The 22,771-nt window shown below is 34.5% G+C and overlaps 1 protein-coding gene across 1 annotated transcript in view; it reads left to right on the top strand.

Annotated features, from left to right (window-relative positions):
- Positions 1-20,002, top strand: part of LOC126183462 (trehalase-like) — a 262,929-nt gene extending 242,927 nt beyond the window's left edge. Inside the window, exon 6 of the mRNA XM_049925462.1 lies at positions 13,052-20,002. Within this exon, the coding sequence (XP_049781419.1) occupies positions 13,052-13,181 (130 nt within the window). The 3' untranslated portion in view covers positions 13,182-20,002. The remainder of the gene's footprint in view (positions 1-13,051) is intronic.
- The last annotated feature ends 2,769 nt before the right edge of the window (positions 20,003-22,771 follow it).

Here is a 22,771-nt window from a genome sequence, read left to right on the forward strand (position 1 = left end):
CCACTTAATGAATTCTTACAACTTGGCTGCGATGGTTACCTGGCCCACTAGAGTTACAGAAAATTGCAAGAGCCTTCTAGATAATATTTTCATTGACAAGAATAGAGTCAACAGTGCTAGTGTGAGCAAAGTAATTTATGGCCTGTCTGACCATGATGGACAACTTCTGAAAGTAAATAACATCAGTTTGTGCAATAAAATCTCCCACACCTATAGGTCCTATAGATGTATAAACACTGAAACTGTGTCTGCCTTTAACGACTATTTGTCACAGATAGATTGGGAGCCAGTGTACAGCACATCAGATGTTAATGATAAATTTAACCTTTTTTTAAATGAATTTATATCTGTATTTGAAATGGCTTTCCCAAAAAAAAACTGTCAGAAAGAACAATGAGGTTTCTTCCAGTAAACCATGGATTACTGGAGGTATAAAAATTTCTTGCGGGAATAAGAGGGAGTTACATGCCTCACTAAGAGTATCAAATGATCCCCTTGAAAGGTCTCATTTTAAGTTATATTGTAAAATTTTAAAAAGGGTGATAAACAAATCCAAGAGCCTGTATATTAAGTCTGAAATTGATAAATCTGAGAACAAAATAAAAGCAGTTTGGAATGTTATAAAGAGAGAGTGTGGCAAGAGTAACAAGAATGTTATTACCACAGAGATAAGCTATAAGGATGAGGTTATTCATAATCCTGTAACAGTTTCCAACATATTCAACAATCACTTCATAACTGCAGCAGAACAAGTAGGTTGTAACGGTTCCTTAGATGCTGCTACGCATTTATTACACAGAGCTAACCCTAACACGTATGACCCAATTTGTATTGCCCCAGTTACTATTACTGAAGTTAAAAATACCATCAAGGCCTTAAAAAATAAAAATTCCACTGGTATTGACAACATTTCACCAAAAATACTGAAGCATTGTAGTGACCACATATGTCAAGTCCTGTGTCACATTTTTAATGAGTCTATCCAGCAAGGTGTTGTCCCAGAGAGATTAAAGCTTGCCGTTGTGAAACCACTTTTCAAGAAGGGTGACAAAACTAATTTATCTAACTACCGTCCAATATCACTACTAAGTAGTTTCTCAAAAGTATTAGAGAAACTAATGTATACAAGAATTGTAGAACATCTTAACAGCCACAACATACTCAACAGAAACCAGTTTGGTTTCCAAAAAGGTAGATCAACTGAGCAGGCTATTTTTTCTCTCACAAATGAAATTTTAGAGTCAATAAATAATAAAATGTCACCTATTGGAATTTTTTGTGACTTGTCTAAGGCCTTTGACTGTGTGGACCACAACATTCTCTTACATAAGGCTAATTTTTATGGCTTGCGAGGTAGCATTGGTAGATGGATAGAATCATATCTGCAAAACAGAAAACAGAAGGTGATAATTAATGGTGCCAATGATAGTCCCATTTCTTCTGATTGGGGCACATTAAAGTGTGGTGTGCCTCAGGGGTCCATCCTAGGACCTTTGCTTTTCCTTATCTTCATCAATGATCTCCCACTTTGCACAGACACCGAGTGTAAATTTACTCTTTTTGCCGATGACACCACTATTCTGCTTGAAAGTCGAACTAACAGTGACCTAGAAAATAAATGTAATGCTGTACTCGTTGACATCCTACACTGGTTTAAGTGCAACGGACTAACCCTAAACATTCAGAAAACTCAGTATATGCAATTTCACACATCTCAACAAGAAAATGAAGTATGCCACTTAAACTGTGGTAACCAAAATATACTACACTGTGAATCATCTAAGTTCTTGGGCATTCTAATTGATGGCAAGCTGAACTGGTCTGAGCATATCTTAGACCTACATAGAAGGCTCAGTGTGGCAACTTATGCTCTGCGTGTAATCACCCCCATTGGTGATGAGGACGCTACTAAAGCTGCCTACTTTGGTTATTTTCATTCTATCATGTCGTATGGCATAATATTTTGGGGCAACATGCCATTAGCCAAAAAAATATTTACTGCACAGAAGAGAGCTGTTAGAATCATGAGTGGTGTTCATCCAAGATATTCTTGCAGAAGTCTGTTTCATAAGTTACAAATATTAACACTTACCTCTCAATTCATATTTTCTTTGATGATTTTTGTTTCTAACAACCTATCTCTTTTTAAAACTAATAGTGAATGTCATGATCATAATACTAGGTCTAAAAATGATCTACACAGGGATCTGAAACATTTAAGTCTTGTTCAGAAAGGTGTTCATTATTCAGCCACAAAAATTTTCAACTCCCTTCCATCAGGTATTAAAGATCACATTAATGTCTTACCTACTTTTAAATGTAAATTGAGAGAATACCTAATGGTAAATTCCTTCTATTCTCTTGATGAGTATCTACAGATAAAGCAATGATTTTTTATACTGATAAAAATTTGTTTGCTATAGATCACATTAACTGTTTAATTTGGAAAATGTACTATATTTCCTTTTTAGGTATTGTTTTATATTACTTGAGCTATACCTTTGATTTGATTTTAACCTACAAACTTATTCATAATCTTATGGTACATTTTTGTCATTTTATATATGTGTATTATTTGTTTAATTTGGAAAATGTACTATATTTCCTTTTTATGTATTGTTTTATATTACTTGAGCTATACCTTTGATTTGATTTTAACCTACAAACTTATTCATAATCTTATGGTACATTTTTGTCATTTTATATATGTGTATTATATCTGTTGTATGTAATCATGACTCATTCCACATCCTTGTGATTTATCACAATACGGATTAATGGAATACAAAATAAATAAAAAATAAATAAAAAAAAAAGGAATAAGAAAGTTAGAATAAAAAAAAAACTATAATTTGCTAAAGAGTAAAATTACATAATAAACTGTTGATTACAAAGAGTGAAATGGAATACATGAGTTTGAAAAAACTGAAAATATATTTATAAAATATGTGACCTTACTCAATTAATGAGTACATGTCACACAGCATTTGAATATTTCATACACCTTTTACAAAATACTATTGAAGAGGGTAGTTTATGTCTATAGTCAAAATATGCTGTAAATTATATTTTGTAGCAAAACATGTATCACTTGTTAAATCTTGGGAATCATTCATAATTTTCTAATTTATAGTTGTAGATGTAGATACAATTATCATATTAACTGTTACATAGCACAGGAAAAGAAGGCATGTATGCATTTTGTTATTCATTTCATTTTCCACACAGCTTTTATTTGTTTCCAAGATGAATTTTCACTCTGTAGTAGAGTGTACAATGATTTGAAACTTAATACATCAAAGATCCACCTCCATTGCAAAAAGTTGCATTTTATTTTATGCTTCTGAAGAAGGCTAGATTACTCTAGCTGAAACCTGGATAAAGACCAGTAACTTTTCACAACTGAGGTGGATCTTTGAAGTATTAATTTATCACAGTTGCTGACAGGGCTGCAACATGTTAAAAATTCTTAGATTTGAAACTTCCTGGCAGATTGAAACTGTGTGCTGGACTGTGACTTGAAAGTGGGAGCTTTCCACAGACTGAGTTGTCCAGGTACAACTCACAACCTGCCCCCACAGCTTTATTTCCACCAGCACCTCTCTCATAACTTTCACACTTCACAGAAGTTACAAAGTTAGGAGATGAGGTACTAGTAGAAGTAAAGTTGTAAAGATAGGTGATGAGTCACACTTGAATAGCTCAGTTGGTATAGCACTTGCCTGAAAAAGGCAATGGTTCCAGGTCCAAGTCCTCATTCAGCACACAGTTCAATCTGACAGGGAATTTCAGATATTAATTGTGATTGAGTCATATAAAGCAAAGCTGTGTATGTGTGTGTGTGTGTGTGTGTGTGTGTGTGTGTGTGTGTGTGTGTGGGTGTATGGGTGTGGGTGTGCATGCACAAGTGTGCACGGGCGCACATAAAAGAGAGAGATCGGAGGGTGGCAGGAGTGAGAGATGAGCATTATTTGTGTACTACCAGTGAACTTGCATTGTTACTCCAAAATGTGATGAAATTTACTCTGAAAGATGGTTTTTGCCTGTAACTGCACCATTGACACCCTTAACTAGCATTATTCAAATCCTTGGATGATAATTATCCATTTCCAATATATAAAAGTGATGAAGATTTTCTCTATAAGTGCCATATCATCTTACACTGGATGTGCACAAGCATTGAACCATTTATGATTCCCACATTAAGTGCAGAACTGGAACATTTTTGGTACCTGAAAAGGTTAATTCCTTAAACAACAGCACAAGCAAGGAAGTGTACTATACACAGCCCAACTGTAACATACATTGCACTATTAGGCTTACCATGAGTGTAGTAGATGCAGTGACTGAACATAACACGTATGTTTTGTGAAAATGTTGTAATTTCATAGCTATCTCTAGTGTAATACAGTTTTAAATTTTGTGAATGAAAATGAACAGACCAACATAAAACTTTGTATATTTCTTGCTGTGATACATTTAGGAAATGCAAAAATGTAAAGCATTACACCATAAAGTAATATGTAGCAACTTGATATCTTGCCACACCTTCTTCTGAATGAAGGAAATTTATCAGTGTGCTTGTAGTTAAAATTTTATTCTAGATCAATTACACTCCTAACACATTATTAAAAAACTATTTGTCCTTGAGCATTAAACTGTATCAGTTATCTTTGCATTGAGTCATTAATGAAGGGTAATTTATTACTTATACAGCCACTGTTAAGCAAGAAGTGTATTTCTAGAAATACCAGTGACTATTACCCATCCCCAAACTTAAATTATTTTGTAAAATGGATTTTATCCACATCACCTCAATGCTGTTTTGATTTAATAAAGATCTATCCACTGAAGGACCTACTTTTGTAGTCACAAAATTAACAATAAAATTCTCAAATGACAAAATAACCAGCTCAAATCAAATTGTGAGCATTTTCTCCAAAATCGTGTGAGGCTGTGAACTGTTTTACTCTGTTAGTGAAGTTATCCTCTTCCCTTAGTAAAGGTAAAATTTTTGACAGACATAACTTGAGTGATTAAGAGAGGAAATATAAAATAATGTTAAGTAATTGTGGTAATTTATGTAAGGAAGCCAATTAGTCTATGTAAGAAGAAACTATGAAGGATATTTCATAAGATGCAATCATGTGTTTATCATTCTTCTTATTATTGATGACTATATTCTGGTTTCATTTGGTATAATATACAGGACTAGTACTATCTTGCTGATGCTGCAGGTATTATTATTGTTAATTTAAAGATTGCAACACATACATGTCAAATTGCAAATGATATTATATGGAAGTTATTCAAGATGTTTCTATAAATTTTCCTAATTTGAAGTATGGACACTGAGTCTGCAATATAATGTTTTACTGAGTGCAAAATATGTATAATTAGTAATAAATACGTCCTATTAAAAGAAATCATAAAAAATCTTGAGTGATTAAGATAGAAAATATAAAATAATGTTAATTAAGTCTGATAATTTACACAATGAAGCCAATTAGTCAGTGTAGGAAGAAATTATGAAGGATATTTCATAAGACTCAAATATGTGTTACGGATGACTATACTTTGAAATATTTAATGATTGATATAGATCAGAATTTTTAAACTGGGAAAATATCCTAATATGGCATATTTGTCGGTACTCAACACTAAGTTCTAAGGCATTTGATTGTTTTAATCACAGCACTCTCATAGATAAACTGAAGTTTCATTGGATTGATGGAATAAAAACCACCGGATAATGCCATATCTAACTAAAATAATGTGAAAAGTTGTACTTAGTAATACAATCAAAACTGTTTGGAATGTAATGATGATGGTATGTAAATCACATATGGGGTTCCCCAAGGCTAAATCTTAGGTCTCTATTGTTCCTCATATAAGTAAACATCTAACATACAACAAGTAGAATTCGTTCATTTTGCATATGACACTAGTATTGTAATCAGTCCAAGCATACATACAGAAACAGAAGAAATGGTAAACAATGTTCTTAAAAGTATCAATGACTAGTTGTCTATGAATGTCTCACCCTCAATTAAAAAAAAAAATAAAAAAAAATAAAAACAAAAAATATTCAGTTCTGTACATCTGGAGGTACTACACAAATGACAAGTGAAATACATGATGAGGAAATAATAAATAGAGTAGAAACTTCAAAATTCTTAAGTGCCCACATTGATGAGAACTTAAACCGGAAAAAACAAATTTTGGAACTCCAAAAACAACTTAGTTCAGCCACATTTGCACTTAGAATTTTTTCAAATCTTGGAGGGAGAGAAATTGATAAGTTGACATGTTTAGCATATTTTCATTCAACAATGTCACATGGAATAATGTTCTAGGGTAACTCAGCTTTAAAGAAAGAAAGTCCTCATTACCCAAAAATGTGCTGTTAGAATAATATTTCATGCTCAACCACGATTATCATGTAGACATATGTTTAAGGAGTTGGGAATTCTAACTGTTGCTTCACAATATATCTATTCCCTGATGAAGTTTGTTGTAAATGATCCACTGCTGTTCAAAAGGAACAATGATGAAGATAATTACAATACCAGAAGGAAAACTGATATTCATTACTCCACATTAAGGTTGCTTTAACACAGAAAAACATTTTTAATCACTTTACCAGTGATATACAATGTCTGACAGGCAGAAAATTAAAATTTGAAACTGCCTGTTCACAACCACTTCTATTCCATAGAAGAATTTCTATTATTGTAATGTGTAGAAGGTGGTGAATAGGAATTACTAATTCACATCTGTATATTTAAAAATAACCTTACAAATGTTCAGCATGTAGCCTTATTTACAAATTAAGTTGCAATGTGAATGTAAAATGACTCATTATTCCACATCACTATGATTTGTCATGCAAAATGATCCATGGAACATAAAACTAACTAACTAGAGATATTTAATGTAAAAGGAAGAACCAAAAACGAAGAACTCTCAAAATTCATCCAGAAAGCTTAAAGATTCTTTTGCAGTTTTTATGTCTCACTGTATTTGTGTTTATCACTTTTTTTATTCAGGAAAAAAGCATTAGATTGTTTATCACAGATATTACATCCTTTCCTAAACACAATTAAACATAATTTCATATTACATATATTTTTAAAAGAGTAACTTTGCTGCAAATTAATTGATTATTACTTTAAAACTATTTATAACTCAGTCTGTTGTCATTTAGCTTGTAACCCTTAACAGTGAGTGTGTATAACCAAATGGAATTCTGATATTGTATTTGTATAATGTAACAACAACTAGATTTCTAACATTATAAAAAGGGATTTCTAACAGTAGAAATTCCAGGATGGAATGTAACAATATTATGAAAAGGGTAGTTGCTACTCCATATAGCAGACACACTGAGTTGCAGATAGGCACAACAAAAAGATTCTGTCTCCAGCTGCCAGAGACTGTGGTCGTGTGTGTGTGAGATGCAGTGCCATGAGTGAGTGTGTGTGTGTGTGTGTGTGTGTGTGTGTGTGTGTGTGTTAAAACCAAAGACACAGCTATTGATTCAGGTAGATGGTTTTGAAAGAAGTTAATTTAACAGAGACCTCTAATCTAAAATATACAAAGAGAGGGCAACTAGAAATCAACTTGCTTCATTAAAATATTATGAACACAATAAAGAAATTAAAAGGTTTTAGATTGGAAATTGTCCAGAACTGGAAGCAAACTGATGGGCCTTATCTGCTTCCATACCGCAGAACCACATGGGTGCAAAATATTAGTGTATATGCTTATAATTTATCTGTCATGGATAAAAAAATTGTTGTCACCTTCGTAACAGGAAGTATAAAAAATAAAATTGAAATAAGCAAATTCTGTTTAGATCAGAATATGGAAACATTTTCTTATGAATTAATAATGGAAAAACAAATAGTTGCAATTATATATTATATCCCACAGTATTCCTTTTTCCAATGGGTTACTGGGAAATTTTATGAAAGTCTTCATGCCTTGTTGTGTTGTCTGTGAGAGAACTTCTAATCTGTAAAGGTTTCAGAGAAAAAATTCTATTCCTGATAGGAATTTGACATGAAACATTACCTGAAGATACTGTAAGTCACATATAATTCAGTCAGTTATAAACATCCCTGCTGAACTTACTAGAAATAATAGTAACATGACATATTATGTCCCCTGACATGCCCACACAGTGATAAATGGATTGTCAGATGATGTCTAAAAAGTTAAATTACATAATTTAGCTGCAATATACAATTACAAATCTTATAAATGGTAAAATAATTAAAGACATCAGTTAATACTTAAAATGTGTACTGAAGTTTAGAATAAGCTAAATTCCATCACTAAATACATTTCACAAATAATTTTATAGTCACTTAAAAAATTTCCATCTCTTGGGTTATACGGAGTCATACTGAGAAAATATGAAGAAATAGAAGTATATAAATCTTACATGAAAGTGATAGCTCACACAGTAAGATGAAATCAAAAAGAAATATAATTGGTAGGTAGTTAGAGGAAAAGGTACACAGAGAGGAAGTCAGATATAGTGGGATTATTTCTATTAATACGAAAAGGAATATGATGAAAATAATGTGCAGTAGATGAATATCTGAGCCACAGCACCTTCGACATGAAATGCAACACCTAGAATACAATCTGAAGAGCAATGAGAACTCCACCAGTTGCATAAAAAGTATCATTATACCTAACATCTGTCAGAGTGACCCATCAGAAGAAGAAATGTCAGGTACAGCCTTTCTTCCATACAACCCAATGTTGATAGACAGAATTGGCCATATATTGTGCAAACATAGGGTAAGGACTGTTTACAAACTGACCAAGAAGGCCAAAGAGAATCTTACATTAGGAATAAACAAAAGAAAAGAGACTCATTCACAATACTGGGAATGTACAGCACACTGTGTTCATTGGGAAAAGTCTATGCTGGAATGGTTAGACTATCAGTCAATACTAGGATCACCAAAAATAAATGGTATTTCAAGTAGGGACAGGTAGGTAATTTGGCCTTGACACAGTAGCCACCATGTGAGACTGGCCACAAAATAAAATTTACCAACGCACAGGTTCTCAGAGTGGAGAAGAGCTACCTCATCCATTTGTTCAGGGAAGCCATTGAAATTAACAAATATGCCAATAAGTTTAACAAGAAAGAAGAAAACATGAAAATAAATGTATCCTGAATTTCTGTGCTACAGCAAATGACCATTGCAGGTAATAAGGGGAGCACCACAGAAGTAACAAGCAGGGAAAAGGCCTCAGAACTTGGAGCAACAGGTACATATAATCTCTAGCTGCAGGAATTACTCCAGTCCACCACCAACAATGGAGAGTGAACCTTTGTCAGTGCCCACTACACATACTGATGAAATGTTGGACCAAAACATTAAAGAAACATCAGCCAAAGATCCTATGACAAAAGTCAACAGGCAATACATCAACAAATAGCAATGAAGGTCTCAATATTTCTGTGTCATTTGTAAATAACTCAGTTGAAACACTTTCACATTTACAGTTCAAATAAGATTATTTTAACTTCCTAGTTTTTCATATGTTTTTCTTAACCATTTACATTGGTGATGTAATGCTTCTATACAATCAACTGGAGGTATGCACAACTAAACGTTTTCAGTACAGTACAAGTTTTAGTAATGCGGATTTTGCTATAGAATACTAAAGAAAAGGGACAGACAAAATGCAAGGGAAAGATGGGAGCCAACTGATGACAACCCTGCAATCAATAATTGTTTCTTCCGTTGTAACATACAACATCTTTTCTCTTTTAGGTCACTTATGTATAACAAAGAGCTTTCAAAACCATACCATACAGAAAAATTTTATATCATATTGTGAAAACTGATGGGAAATAAAAAATGTATTTGTATTATCAGGTTGCTGTTGTTGTTGTTGTTGTGGTCTTCAGTCCTGAGACTGGTTTGATGCAGCTCTCCATGCTACTCTATCCTGTGCAAGCTTCTTCATCTCCCAGTACCTACCACAGCCTACATCCTTCTGAATCTGCTTAGTGTATTCATCTCTTGGTCTCCCTCTACGATTTTTACCCTCCACGCTGCCCTCCAATACTAAATTGGTGATCCCTCGATGTCTCAGAACATGTCCTGCTAACCGATCCCTCCTTCTAGTCAAGTTGTGCCACAAGCTCCTCTTCTTCCCAATTCTATTCAATACCTCCTCATTAGTTATGTGATCTACCCATCTAATCTTCAGCATTCTTCTGTAGCACCACATTTCGAAAGCTTCTACTCTCTTCTTGTCTAAACTATTTATCGTCCACGTTTCACTTCCATACATGGCTACACTCCATACAAATACTTTCAGAAACGACTTCCTGACACTTAAATCTACACTCGATGTTAACAAATTTTTCTTCTTCAGAAATGCTCTCCTTGCCATTGCCAGTCTACATTTTATATCCTCTCTACTTCGACCATCATCAGTTATTTTGCTCCCCAAATAGCAAAACTCCTTTACTACTTTAAGTGTCTCATTTCCTAATCTAATTCCCTCAGCATCACCCGACTTAATTAGACTACATTCCATTATCCTAGTTTTGCTTTAGTTGATGTTCATCTTATACCCTCCTTTCAAGACACTGTCCATTCCGTTCAACTGCTCTTCCAAGTCCTTTGCTGTCTCTGACAGAATTACAATGTCACCGGCGAACCTCAAAGTTTTTATTTCTTCTCCATGGATTTTAATACATACTCCAAATATTTCTTTTGTTTCCTTTACTGCTTGCTCAATACACAGATTGAATAACATTGGGGATAGGCTACAACCCTGTCTCACTCCCTTCTCAACCACTGCTTCCCTTTCATACCCCTCGACTCTTATAACTACCATCTGCTTTCTGTACAAATTGTAAATAGACTTTTGCTCCCTGTATTTTACCCCTGCCACCTTCAGAATTTGAAAGAGAGTATTCCAATCAACATTGTCAAAAGCTTTCTCTAAGTCTACAAATGCTAGAAACGTAGGTTTGGCTTTCCTTAATCTTTCTTCTAAGATAAGTCGTAGGCTCAGTTTTGCCTCACATGTTCCAACATTTCTACGGAATCCAAACTGATCTTTCCCGAGGTCGGCTTCTATCAGTTTTTCCATTCGTCTGTAAAGAATTCGCATTAATATTTTTCAGCTGTGACTTATTAAACTGATAGTTCGGTAATTTTTACATCTGTCAACACCTGCTTTCTTTGGGATTGGAAGTATTATATTCTTCTTGAAGTCTGAGGATGTTTCGCCTGTCTCATACATCTTGCTCACCAGATGGTAGAGTTTTGTCAGGAATGGCTCTCCCAAGGCTGTCAGTAGTTCTAATGGAATGTTGTCTACTCCGGGGACCTTGTTTCGACTCAGGTCTTTCAGTGCTTTGTCAAACTCTTCACGCAGTATCGTATCTCCCATTTCATCTTCATCTACATCCTCTTCCATTTCCATAATATTGTCCTCAAGTACCTCGCCCTTGTATAGACCCTCTATATAGTCCTTCCACCTTTCTGCTTTCCCTTCTTTGCTTAGAACTGGGTTTCCATCTGAGCTCTTGATATTCATACAAGTGGTTCTCTTCTCTCCAAAGGTCTCTTTAATTTTCCTATACGCAGTATCTATCTTACCCCTAGTGAGATAAGCCTCTACATCCTTACATTTGTCCTGCTTAGCCATTTTGCATTTCCTGTCAATCTCATTTTTGAGACGTTTGTATTCCTTTTTGCCTGCTTCATTTACTGCATTTCTATATTTTCTCCTTTCATCAATTAAATTCAATATATCTTCTGTTACCCAGGGATTTCTAATAGCCCTCATCTTTTTACCTACTTGTTCCTCTGCTGCCTTCACTACTTCATCCCTCAAAGCTACATTTTTGCAGTTTCTTCAGTTTTAATCTACAGTTCATAACCAATAGATTGTGGTCAGAGTCCACATCTGCCCCTGGAAATGTCTTACAATTTAAAACCTGGTTCCTAAATCTCTGTCTTACCATTATATAATCTGTCTGATACCTTTTAGTATCTCCAGTGTTCTTCCATGTATACAACCTTCTTTCATGATTCTTAAACCAAGTGTTAGCTATGATTAAGTTATGCTCTGCGCAAAATTCTACCAGATGGCTTCCTCTTTCATTTCTTAGCCCCAATCCATATTCACCTACTATGTTTCCTTCTCTCCCTTGTCCTACGCTTGAATTCCAGTCACCCATGACTATTAAATTTTCATCTCCCTTCACTATTTGAATAATTTCTTTTATCTCCTCATACATTTCATCAATTTCTTCGTCATCTGCAGAGCTATTTGGCATATAAACTTGTACTACTGTAGTAGGCGTGGGCTTCGTGTCTATCTTGGCCACAATAATGCGTTCACTATACTGTTTGTAGTAGTATTATCAGGTAACAAATAGTAATTGAGTAATACTGCCTTGAATATAGATTTTGTTTTGAACCTACACTATGCTGCATACATAATGAAATGAATTTGGTGAGGGGCGAGGAGGGGGGAGTGGGAAAGGGAGGGGGGAGATGGGCCATTAAGGAATAAAGTAACATTCCCTGACATAAACTAATTAAATCATTGAAGTTTTTGATTGAAGTGTGCTACTTTCAACATTTTTATGAAGTTTAGCCTATTTAGAGAATTATACTGAATGTTCAAAACAATAATGATATAATGGTAATAATGATGTCTGCATATGTTATTATTTGCATGAATAAATTAAACATACTAAAATAGAAAGTGAAACTTATCCACCATATAATACACTTGGATTATGAATAATCAATAAGTAAATTCAAACTAGTTTATTGCACAGGCTAAACAAGATAAAAAAATTATGTTACAAACTCTGGTGCTTTTGGAGTTGCAGTATAGAGTGCAAGCCATTTTAATATCAGCAAAGAAATTTAGGATCCTATTCATAAATACAAATAAAAATAAGATGTAAGATCTGTACAAATTTTTGTTATTTTCATACTCTTTTTCCTTGAAACTTATTATACAGTATTATTCTTTCTTATAGGTTGCTGATGTATAAGAGATGGGCTCAAACTACCACATCACCAACTGCAGCTAGAACTCAGAGAAAGCGTGGAATCTTCCCAAAGCTTTGTGGAGGTTATACAGAATTAAAGGATCTCAACTTTGACTAAGTTTTAGCATAGTTAGTCAGGTATATGGTTGATTTCCAGAGTTCACTATGGAATCTTGTGAGTGTATTTGAATCAAGGAAGAAAGTTGTTAAAATTGTAATAAATCAGTGAGAATGCATTAAGAACAATAAGTATGAAAGCATTTACATTTAAATATGTTTATGCTATGTACAAGAAGAAAAGAAACTAGTTGTGTGATGTTCCTATATGTCTTCTCTGAAAACTTGCCACTACAATAAACTGGCTCAGTCATTATTATTTTTACAGTGAATCAGTTGCTCAATATTTATGTCAGACTGAATTGCCAGGACTATTTCTTAATGTGAATGTGACATTCTTGAGTTAGATATATTTGTTCATGTTGAACAAAGGAATGATTGTAGTATTCTGGCAAAACTGCCTGAGAAGTGAGTGCCAGGATATGATTACTTAGACTGTACGGTCTATTTGCTAACTTCGTGCCATAAAATATGTCTTTGCTAATTCGTGATAAATCAGTGACAATATTTCCATGCACAAGTCAGTAGGATTTTGTACCTCTACATATGGGACAGTTACAATGTAATAAATTTATTGGTGTTTTGTATAAACATTTGTGAAGCAGTACATGTATGATTCAAAATTATTTTAATCACAATATATTAAAGGTGATATAGTGTCTTCTATGTAGAAATCCCAAAGTATCCATGTTAACACCATATATCTCTGACCTACTCATTTGATGTAAAAATGTTAAATATTGAAACAGAGATGAGCACAATAAAAAAAACTTCACAAACATAACTCATGCTGCCCTGCCAAGACAGATTTGTCAATTAGTCAACTTACTGGCTAGTAACACCTGCCCCAGAGGGATTTGTTATGAAATTTCAAAATTTTTGTCATTCACCAGTAAACTAACATGAGCTACCACATCCCCCAGCCCCCTTCCTCCTCAACCATTACTGTCTCCTGTCCTGGGTACACTCTTGCAAAATTACTGGAAAAATCTTCACAAGCCGAACTGCTACTGCCTTGTCAAGACAGATTCATCAATTTATTGACTAGTAATACTTGTATCCAGAGAAATTTGTTTGAAATCTCAATATTTTTGTCATTCACTGTGAGATAATATGAGTCCCCCCCCCCCTTCCCCTTCCTCAAACACTACTAACTCAGATGCTGGGTACAGTCTTGCATAGTGTGCATATTTATATAGAACAATTATTACTGAAACAAGAAGTTGTGATCTGTATTCTTACCAAAAATCACAAGATAACCAATCTGCAGCAGTTAGTATGGAAATGCTGCAGTTAATTGTTTATATTGATTATATATTACATCTACAACCAAAAAACATGATTCTGAAGGAGGAAGGTAGAATGTTCAATTTATTCATACATTCATTGTATGAAAATTGAGCAGACTTTTCTATTTTTAGTGCACACATTTTTATCCCAGTTTGATTATCTTAAACATTAATGTACTAATAACTGCTGTCTGCTCACTGTGATATTTAAGAGAAGTGCACCAAAACTGAGAAGTTTAATCTCATATGATGAGATATTTTAAAGAACATCATACATATAAATAGGAAATTCTGACTCCAATTTCTGTATTTATAAATTTGTATCACTATGTAAGAATATTATCACCTTATTGACAAGCACTGTATTTTGGATGACCTCGATCCCCCCCCCCCCTTGCCCCCCTCTCACCACCACATCTCATGTGTTTTTATGTTAATGGATATACTATATTGTATAAATGTAATGTAACTCTGATGATCATTTGAAAATGGTTATTTTTTGATGTAGCATGCATTTGTTGATTTGTATGATTTTATAAGTCACAGGTTACCATTTATGTTATAGTATGACAGTTCTCACATAGTAGTTCTCACTGACTAAAATGAAATAATAAATCACCCCGGTAGCAAAATTAAGGCATTCCTCACACTGTCATGGTTGTTTGGCTGGTGGTGGTGCCACAGTGCCACAAGAGTGGTGGCAGAGCAGTGTCACCATTTGCGCACATCATAGTGAAAGAGGCACTGCAGTCAGTCACAATCACATGTTGTCAACAAAGATCAGGCTCTTCTGTTACACTAGTCAACAGCATTTTTGCCAGAAGGAATACGAATAACTTTTTTAAAAACATTTGCGGGTCTCGTATTCGAAAATGAAATCAATTTCTGCTTATCAGGCTCAGTTTTTGATATCTTATTACCCTCTATCTACCAAAATACTCAGAAAAAATCCTTGGTTATTCTGTGGGGCTTACTTTAACTGTTCTTCACAGGTAACTGATGAAAAATAAATATTATGTGCCAGGGATTCTTAAACATGACACTTTGTTCAGAAATCTGTCTCCAGAAGATATGGAGGTTTAGCAACATTGCTGAGTAGTCATACTCAAATGCCTTGTACCTTTGTGTGTAGTACAAATTCTTTTTCTATAAATGCAGAGTGTAGGCTCTTAAATGAAAACTTAAACCTACCTCCACTTATGCTGTTTGACATGCTATACTATTGATTTAGTAGTTAAAAGAATCACATCACACAGTCTTCACTGTTTCCATGATATGAAGAACCATTGGATCACACAGAAGATTATTATTCTGAACTCACAAAAATAATTACAGTCAGCTCAGAAACAAAAACAAAATTGCAATACCCCAGTTTTCCACTCACCTGTCAGTGCCAGTGATCACTGAAAACATGATAGTGAGAGAAGATGAATACAGTGATGAACACACAGAAACTAGAAAAGGATATATGAATCCTGGCCCAGTATTGAAAGACCTTGTGATAAAAATGAGAATACTGCCCACACAGAAGAATTAAGATTATGAACTGTAATAAAAGAGAGGTGAATTCATACATATGGAAGATGTTTAGGCCTTAGATCAGAAACAGCAGTGGCAAAATCAAAATGATATCAAATCAATGTAAGCCTGCAGGCTTTTGTGTCATTGACCATAAAATCTTCAGAGTCATTAGGTTGTGCCACACTCCTCTTCAAACTTCTTTACTGCTTGACATTTTAGTTCCTCTGCTGGAATCTTCTTCATGATTCTACTGGTGCCTCTGGGTTGCTGGGCACTGTCAAAAGACAGTGTTGTGTTTGCTTTTAAAAGGCTTATTCTGCTGTACTTTTTCAAATATGTGGAGTTACTGGAAAAAATTTTCAGCTGCAGTTGGTGGACCATTATAACTGGATAAATACTGGAAGCAGATGCTGACAGAGAGGAAGAAAAATATCATTCTTGACCCAAACTGAGTGGTAATAAACCTCTCATCTGAGGAATTCAGTGAATAAGCTATTGCAATGATGAGTAAAGGTCTTTATTTCATGACTACACCAAAGAGAAGACCCACAGAAGAAATCATAAGTACTATTGAAGAATTTTTATTCTCTCACTTGAAGTTTCAGGATGAGGAAATAAGATAGTATGTCTCAATAATTTTAAGTCAAGTGAAACCATTCTAGAACAACACATTCACATGGAAAAGGAAAGCTCCTAATGAACTAAAGAAACATGAATCCGTTGTTGTCACCAGAGCAGATAACGGAAATGTGACTCCTGTTTTGTATACAGCTGAATACCACAAGAAGGCAGAATAACTATTGGTGGAGCAAGTGTGATGTAACCTCAAATGTGATCCAACAAACAAGATTGTTAGGAAACTGAAAAATCTCTTATCAGACTCCATAATGGGCAGCTCTACTAACAACAATCTGATGTGAAATTCATTTGTCTTACCTAGAATATATGGTCTACAGAAGGTTCATAAGAGAAGAAAGGAAGATTATAGTTTAATATCCCATCAACAGCTCAGTCATTACAGATGGAGCTTCACAAAGAAGGTTGTCCACTGAGACCAATAGTGAATAGTATTAATTCTACAATGTAATTTTTAGCTACACATTTATCAGGAAAACTAAAGTATCTTGTGAGAAAAATGAATTCTTTTGTGAAGGATTCAACATTTACTTAAAATATTATGCACAGTTAAAGTACTGCTACTGACATACTTGTGAACTTTGATGTCAAATCCTTATTTACAGACATCCCAGTAGCAGGTACTATGGAGATCATTGGGAACAAAATTGCTCTGGATATGTGTGACCAGGTGAAATTATGTTGCAGTTGAGTTATCTTAAATATAAAAAGGAATTTTATGAACAATGTGATGGTGTTGCTGTGGGCTTAACTAGTTACCTGTAGCAGCTGGCATTTTTATGGAGTATTTTGAACAAAAGATATTAATTAAGTAATGGATAACTAAAACTGTCTTGTTGGCTCTGCTGTGATGAAGCCATGGTTGTATGGCCACACAACAGGAAAGAGCTACATAAATTCCATTATTTTCTGAATAACATCCTTCCAAAAATCAGCTTCACCATAGATATGGAGAGTGAGGTAGTCCTTCCGTTTTTAGATGAGTTTATCTACAGAAGACATGATAATACTCTAGGCAATAAGTTTATAGAAAACCTACCAACATAAACAGGAATCTAGATGCTGCTTCACACTACCACCCAACCCAGAAACAAGCTGCTCTGAACGCTCAGCCCTTATGTGTATTCAGAATCAGTGATAGTATGAGCTTGCAATCAGACCTAAATTCCCTTAGAGGAACATTAATGGCTGATGGTTATGATAACCTTTACATAAATATGGCTTTCAAATGAAGTGATAATAATTCTAACAACAATAATAAGAATATTAACAATGAAAACAAGAAGAATGAGAAACATTGTGAACATTCAAAAGGTTACTGTTCTGCCTAGAGTAACTGACCACAAAGGCAGAATCCTGTGGGACACTGGGTTAAGGACTATGTTTTTCTAGTCAACACAAGGCAAAACACTTCTTCTAATCTATAACACATGTGCCTGGCTGCTTCGACACTGTGGGAGTATATGAAGTGATGTGTGATTGTGGTAAAGTATATATCAAACTAGAAACATAGTAAAAGATGGAGTTAAAGAGCATAAACCCCACACATGTTTAAGACAAAAGAAAAAAATCAGTCATAGTGACAAACCAAAAAGAATGCGACCAGGTTATGGATTTTAAGAACATATGTGTGCTACCTAGAGAAAGTAATATTTATAGGAGGAATGTCAGTGAAACAGTCAAAATATCTAAGAATTCTTCATGGTTGCTTGTTATAATGGAAGTAAACATCAAGCCACAGTGAGCAACGAACATAAACAGTTACCAGGAAACAGCTGAGGTAACACAAAAACAATAATATTTTGGATTCCCCCACTCTGTCGCCACCTGCTTTCAGTATTTACCCAATGGTGACAGTCCGACAATAGTAGCTGGAAGATTTTTACCCAGTAACTCCACTTCTTCGAATAATTCTTAGAAATAGCCTTTTTATTAGTGAATGTGACATTATCTTTCAATAGTGACTGCCATCCAGGAACACTAGTGTATTCCTGAAGAAGATTACAGCAGAGGGGTAGAAATGGTGAGCAGTGAAGTAGTTTGAAAAATATGACACATCCTAATGATTTGGAAGACTTTATCATGAATTATAGGGAAATTTCAGAAAAAAGAGTTGGTGAGTGCATCACATCAATTTAAAAAGAAACCATACTAAAAATTTATGTTTACACAGCAAGTTATCTAGATTACAATAGGTTTTATATTGCCTTCAGAGTGGCCTGCGGTTATTTTACTTCAATTTTGAATAATATTAATCACATTGAATCACTGTGAATCAACAGCCCTAAAAAACAGTGATAATTATGTTATGACTCCTTAAATTTAAATTCCATTACTTGACTGCAAGCTGAACTGATCCCACCTAATCAATACCAATAAGAGAAACGAACAGTTCCTATCTATAATCAATGTTACAAAAAGGATAATGTACTTATGCCTTTCACATTAGACAGTGCATGTATTGAAAATTATTAAATTCATCTGTGTTTACACTTTCATCAAACTGAAGTTAACATACTAGTACCAGTACAAGTTACTAGATGTTGTTACATTGTTACATTAGTTTAGTCTAGACTGAAAATAGATATGACTTTGCTTTCAGTTATAAAAGTAATTTCAGTATGTTAGCCATATTTCTTACACAGCAATGTATCGCCTAAAGTGCACCAGACATAAAATACCATAATACCACTTTCAGTGCAAACACTATGAATATGTTACTTAAATTCAAGACACCATAATAACTAAGACTAATTGAGAAGATAACTAGTATATTGTCAAGTAGTGCTGTGAGACTACAAAATATGGAATTATTAACTTTTCTAAGTAAAAAGTTTTCTGAAAATCACTTGAGAAAGAATTAGTTAGGTACTCTGTTATGAACACAGACACTCTGCTGTGTTGTTTGTTGTGCAGTTTCTCCCTTGCCAATGTGGGAATTGCCTTATACAATCAAGGGAACTCTAATTATTGGGCAGTTGTATAGTTCTGCAACAAAAACAGAATAGTTTGATTTTAATTCAAAATAAAAATGTCTAGTTATTTATATTTGATACATCTTTTGGAGAGGGAGAGAGAGGAGAGGAGGAGGGAAATGGAGAGGGAGAGGGAGAGAGAGAGAGAGAGAGAGAGAGAGAGAGAGAGAGAGAGAGAGAGAGAGAAGAAAGACAGAGAGACAAGTAATGTGTAGTTCCTGTGTGTTTGTACCTTCATTATTTATATCAAAGTATACTGATATTTTTAAACAGTATTAGAATAAATGTTTTGTTTGGAATTATGGCAATGACTAGTTGTACTGACATATCTAGTGCTATTGCAGAGAAATGTTTCTAGTTTAAGGCCTTTCAATAAAGATATGTTCATTGTAGTGTGTCTATTTTGGTGTTTTTCCTATGCTGTAACAGGAATACCATATTTTCATTATGTTTTTGTACACAAAAGGACAATAGTTAAATCTGAGTAGTCGCATTCTATAAATTTTAATCTAGAGAGTGTTAAATGATGCAAAATTATGCTGAACACATGAATTTTTTTGTGTTGTGAAATATGAGCCACTATTTCTTTCTTTGACTAAATGTATTTATAAGGTTGAAGATGCTACAAGAATTTAAACAAAGGACTGAAGCAACTTAAGATTCGAATATGTAGGTTTCACACATAAAATTATATTGTTTATAATAGGAAGAATTTGGAAAACATGGTAAACAGCAGATAATATGCAACTTGAAACATAGCATATATACAGCACAATGTGGACACTAACAACCATCTTTTTGTATGAGATGGTCTGGCAAAGCCAGACAGACTGTGCTTATTGTCCTTTGGTTATTAACTCAACTCATGCATACTCACAGACATTCAACTATACTGTATTTTTTTCTTTCACATAAAGATCCCGAAATATCCATATTTGTTAGGAAGTATGTGTATTACATGATGCAATATATATATATATATATATATATACAAAGATGATGTGACTTACCAAATGAAAGTGCTGGCAGGTCGACAGACACACAAACGAACACAAACATACACACAAAATTCAAGCTTTCGCAACAAACTGTTGCCTCATTAGGAAAGAGGGAAGGAGAGGGAAAGACGAAAGGATGTGGGTTTTAAGGGAGAGGGTAAGGAGTCATTCCAGTCCTGGGAGCGGAAAGACTTACCTTATGGGGAAAAAAGGACGGGTATACTCTCGCACACACACACATATCCATCCACACATATACAGACACAAGCAGACATATTTAAAGACCAAATATGTCTGCTTGTGTCTGTATATGTGTGGATGGATATGTGTGTGTGTGTGCGAGTGTATACCCATCCTTTTTTCCCCATAAGGTAAGTCTTTCCGCTCCCAGGACTGGAATGACTCCTTACCCTCTCCCTTAAAACCCACATCCTTTCGTCTTTCCCTCTCCTTCCCTCTTTCCTGATGAGGCAACAGTTTGTTGCGAAAGCTTGAATTTTGTGTGTATGTTTGTGTTCGTTTGTGTGTCTGTCGACCTGCCAGCACTTTCATTTGGTAAGTCACATCATCTTTGTTTTTAGGTATATTTTTCCTTCATGGAATGTTTCCTTCTATTATATATATATATATATATATATATAATGGGATACAGGGACATATTAGGCTTCCCAAAATATCCTGAATCTGGTAGGTAATTCATCTACATACATCAGGCATGATTACTGGAAGAACTATTGTGAGATGTTGAAGGAAAGTATCAAAATCTCATTTATTTTCACCAAATCAATCCACACTTGCTTAGTGTGACCATAAAATCAACTGACAATGACTATATAGCTAATCAAACTATTACAACATTTACAAACAATCTGGGCCACATGCTTCACCTAAGGCTCTCTACAGATAAATGAGTGCTGTGGTGGGGAATAATCTAAAAGTTGTCTCATTTGATCACATCAAGTGTTAACATTGTTCAGTAATTTATACATAGAGCTCCTAGCACCAAAGAAACTTCTTCTCCTCATTTATCTGGTTTCTAAGAGCTTTGGAAACAGCACATCTGCCACTAAAGGTTTTTTTTTATTTTTGATACATACCCCACTTCATTATTTCTGTTGACACTATATTCACCAGATGCATATTATGTACAGTAACTGTGTTTGTGACAGTAATTTTTTTAGCAGACTTAATAACTATATTTTATGCTCTCCAATTTCTATTAGTAAGTTTCATATTTCTTCCACAATCTTTCCTGACATCAAAGATTTATGTGAATGCTAAATGCTGTCCAGACATTAGGGGGAATAGCTCTGAATATCTTTATTAGTTTTGAAACTGTGGCCATGAATGCATCCATTAAAAGTGCACTGAAAATTTGCCATTGATGAAGCCAGTAAAGTCTAATATCATGGTAGATCAACACATCACAAGAGCAGTCACAAATATATTGGTAACTCTGAACAATATAAATATATTATAACGAGCAAGTACAGAAGACAGTACCAGTGAATTGGAGATAAATCAGCAACAATCTCTGTAAATAAGGCAATTGTATCAGTGTTCATTTTATTTTTCTAACTTCTGTAATTACACTTGAACTCATTCATTAAAAAATTATTGGAAATTCCTTGGTGGATAACAAATTCTATAAGGGATGAAGGTAACCACTTTCCATATTGTTGAGGTGTTTAGCAATCAGCAGGCACACAAACAAGGCTGCAATTGTCACTAACATCTAGACAATATTCTTCCACAGAACTAACAGTACAACAAAAACACACATTTACACATGTATGTCTACGTTGTTCCAGTAGTGAAGCCCAACTGAGCTTGTAGAGTGCTCAGTTGTACAGAAAAGGTCATACGACATTGCAGGTGGGGAAGCCCCAAGTACTAGGTTCAGCCAGCTTATTGAACAGTGTTTTCTCCCGCAGTGCACAATGGCTCCTTTCCTCACACTGTATGAGAGTTGTATCATAAATATGCCTGTATGAGTATAGGGGCAAAGAAATATTGCTTTCAAGTATAACATCCAGTTTGTCTTTTATAATGATGAGAAAAGGGAGATGATGAGACTCCAATGCAGGCATACAGGTTACTCCTTTCAAACAGAGGGACGTGATCAGGAACTTTACATGAAATGTATTTGTAGTTGCAAATAAGGACAACCAT

The sequence above is a fragment of the Schistocerca cancellata genome, chromosome 4 (assembly GCF_023864275.1).
Source record: "Schistocerca cancellata isolate TAMUIC-IGC-003103 chromosome 4, iqSchCanc2.1, whole genome shotgun sequence".
Taxonomy (NCBI): Eukaryota; Metazoa; Arthropoda; class Insecta; order Orthoptera; family Acrididae; genus Schistocerca; species Schistocerca cancellata.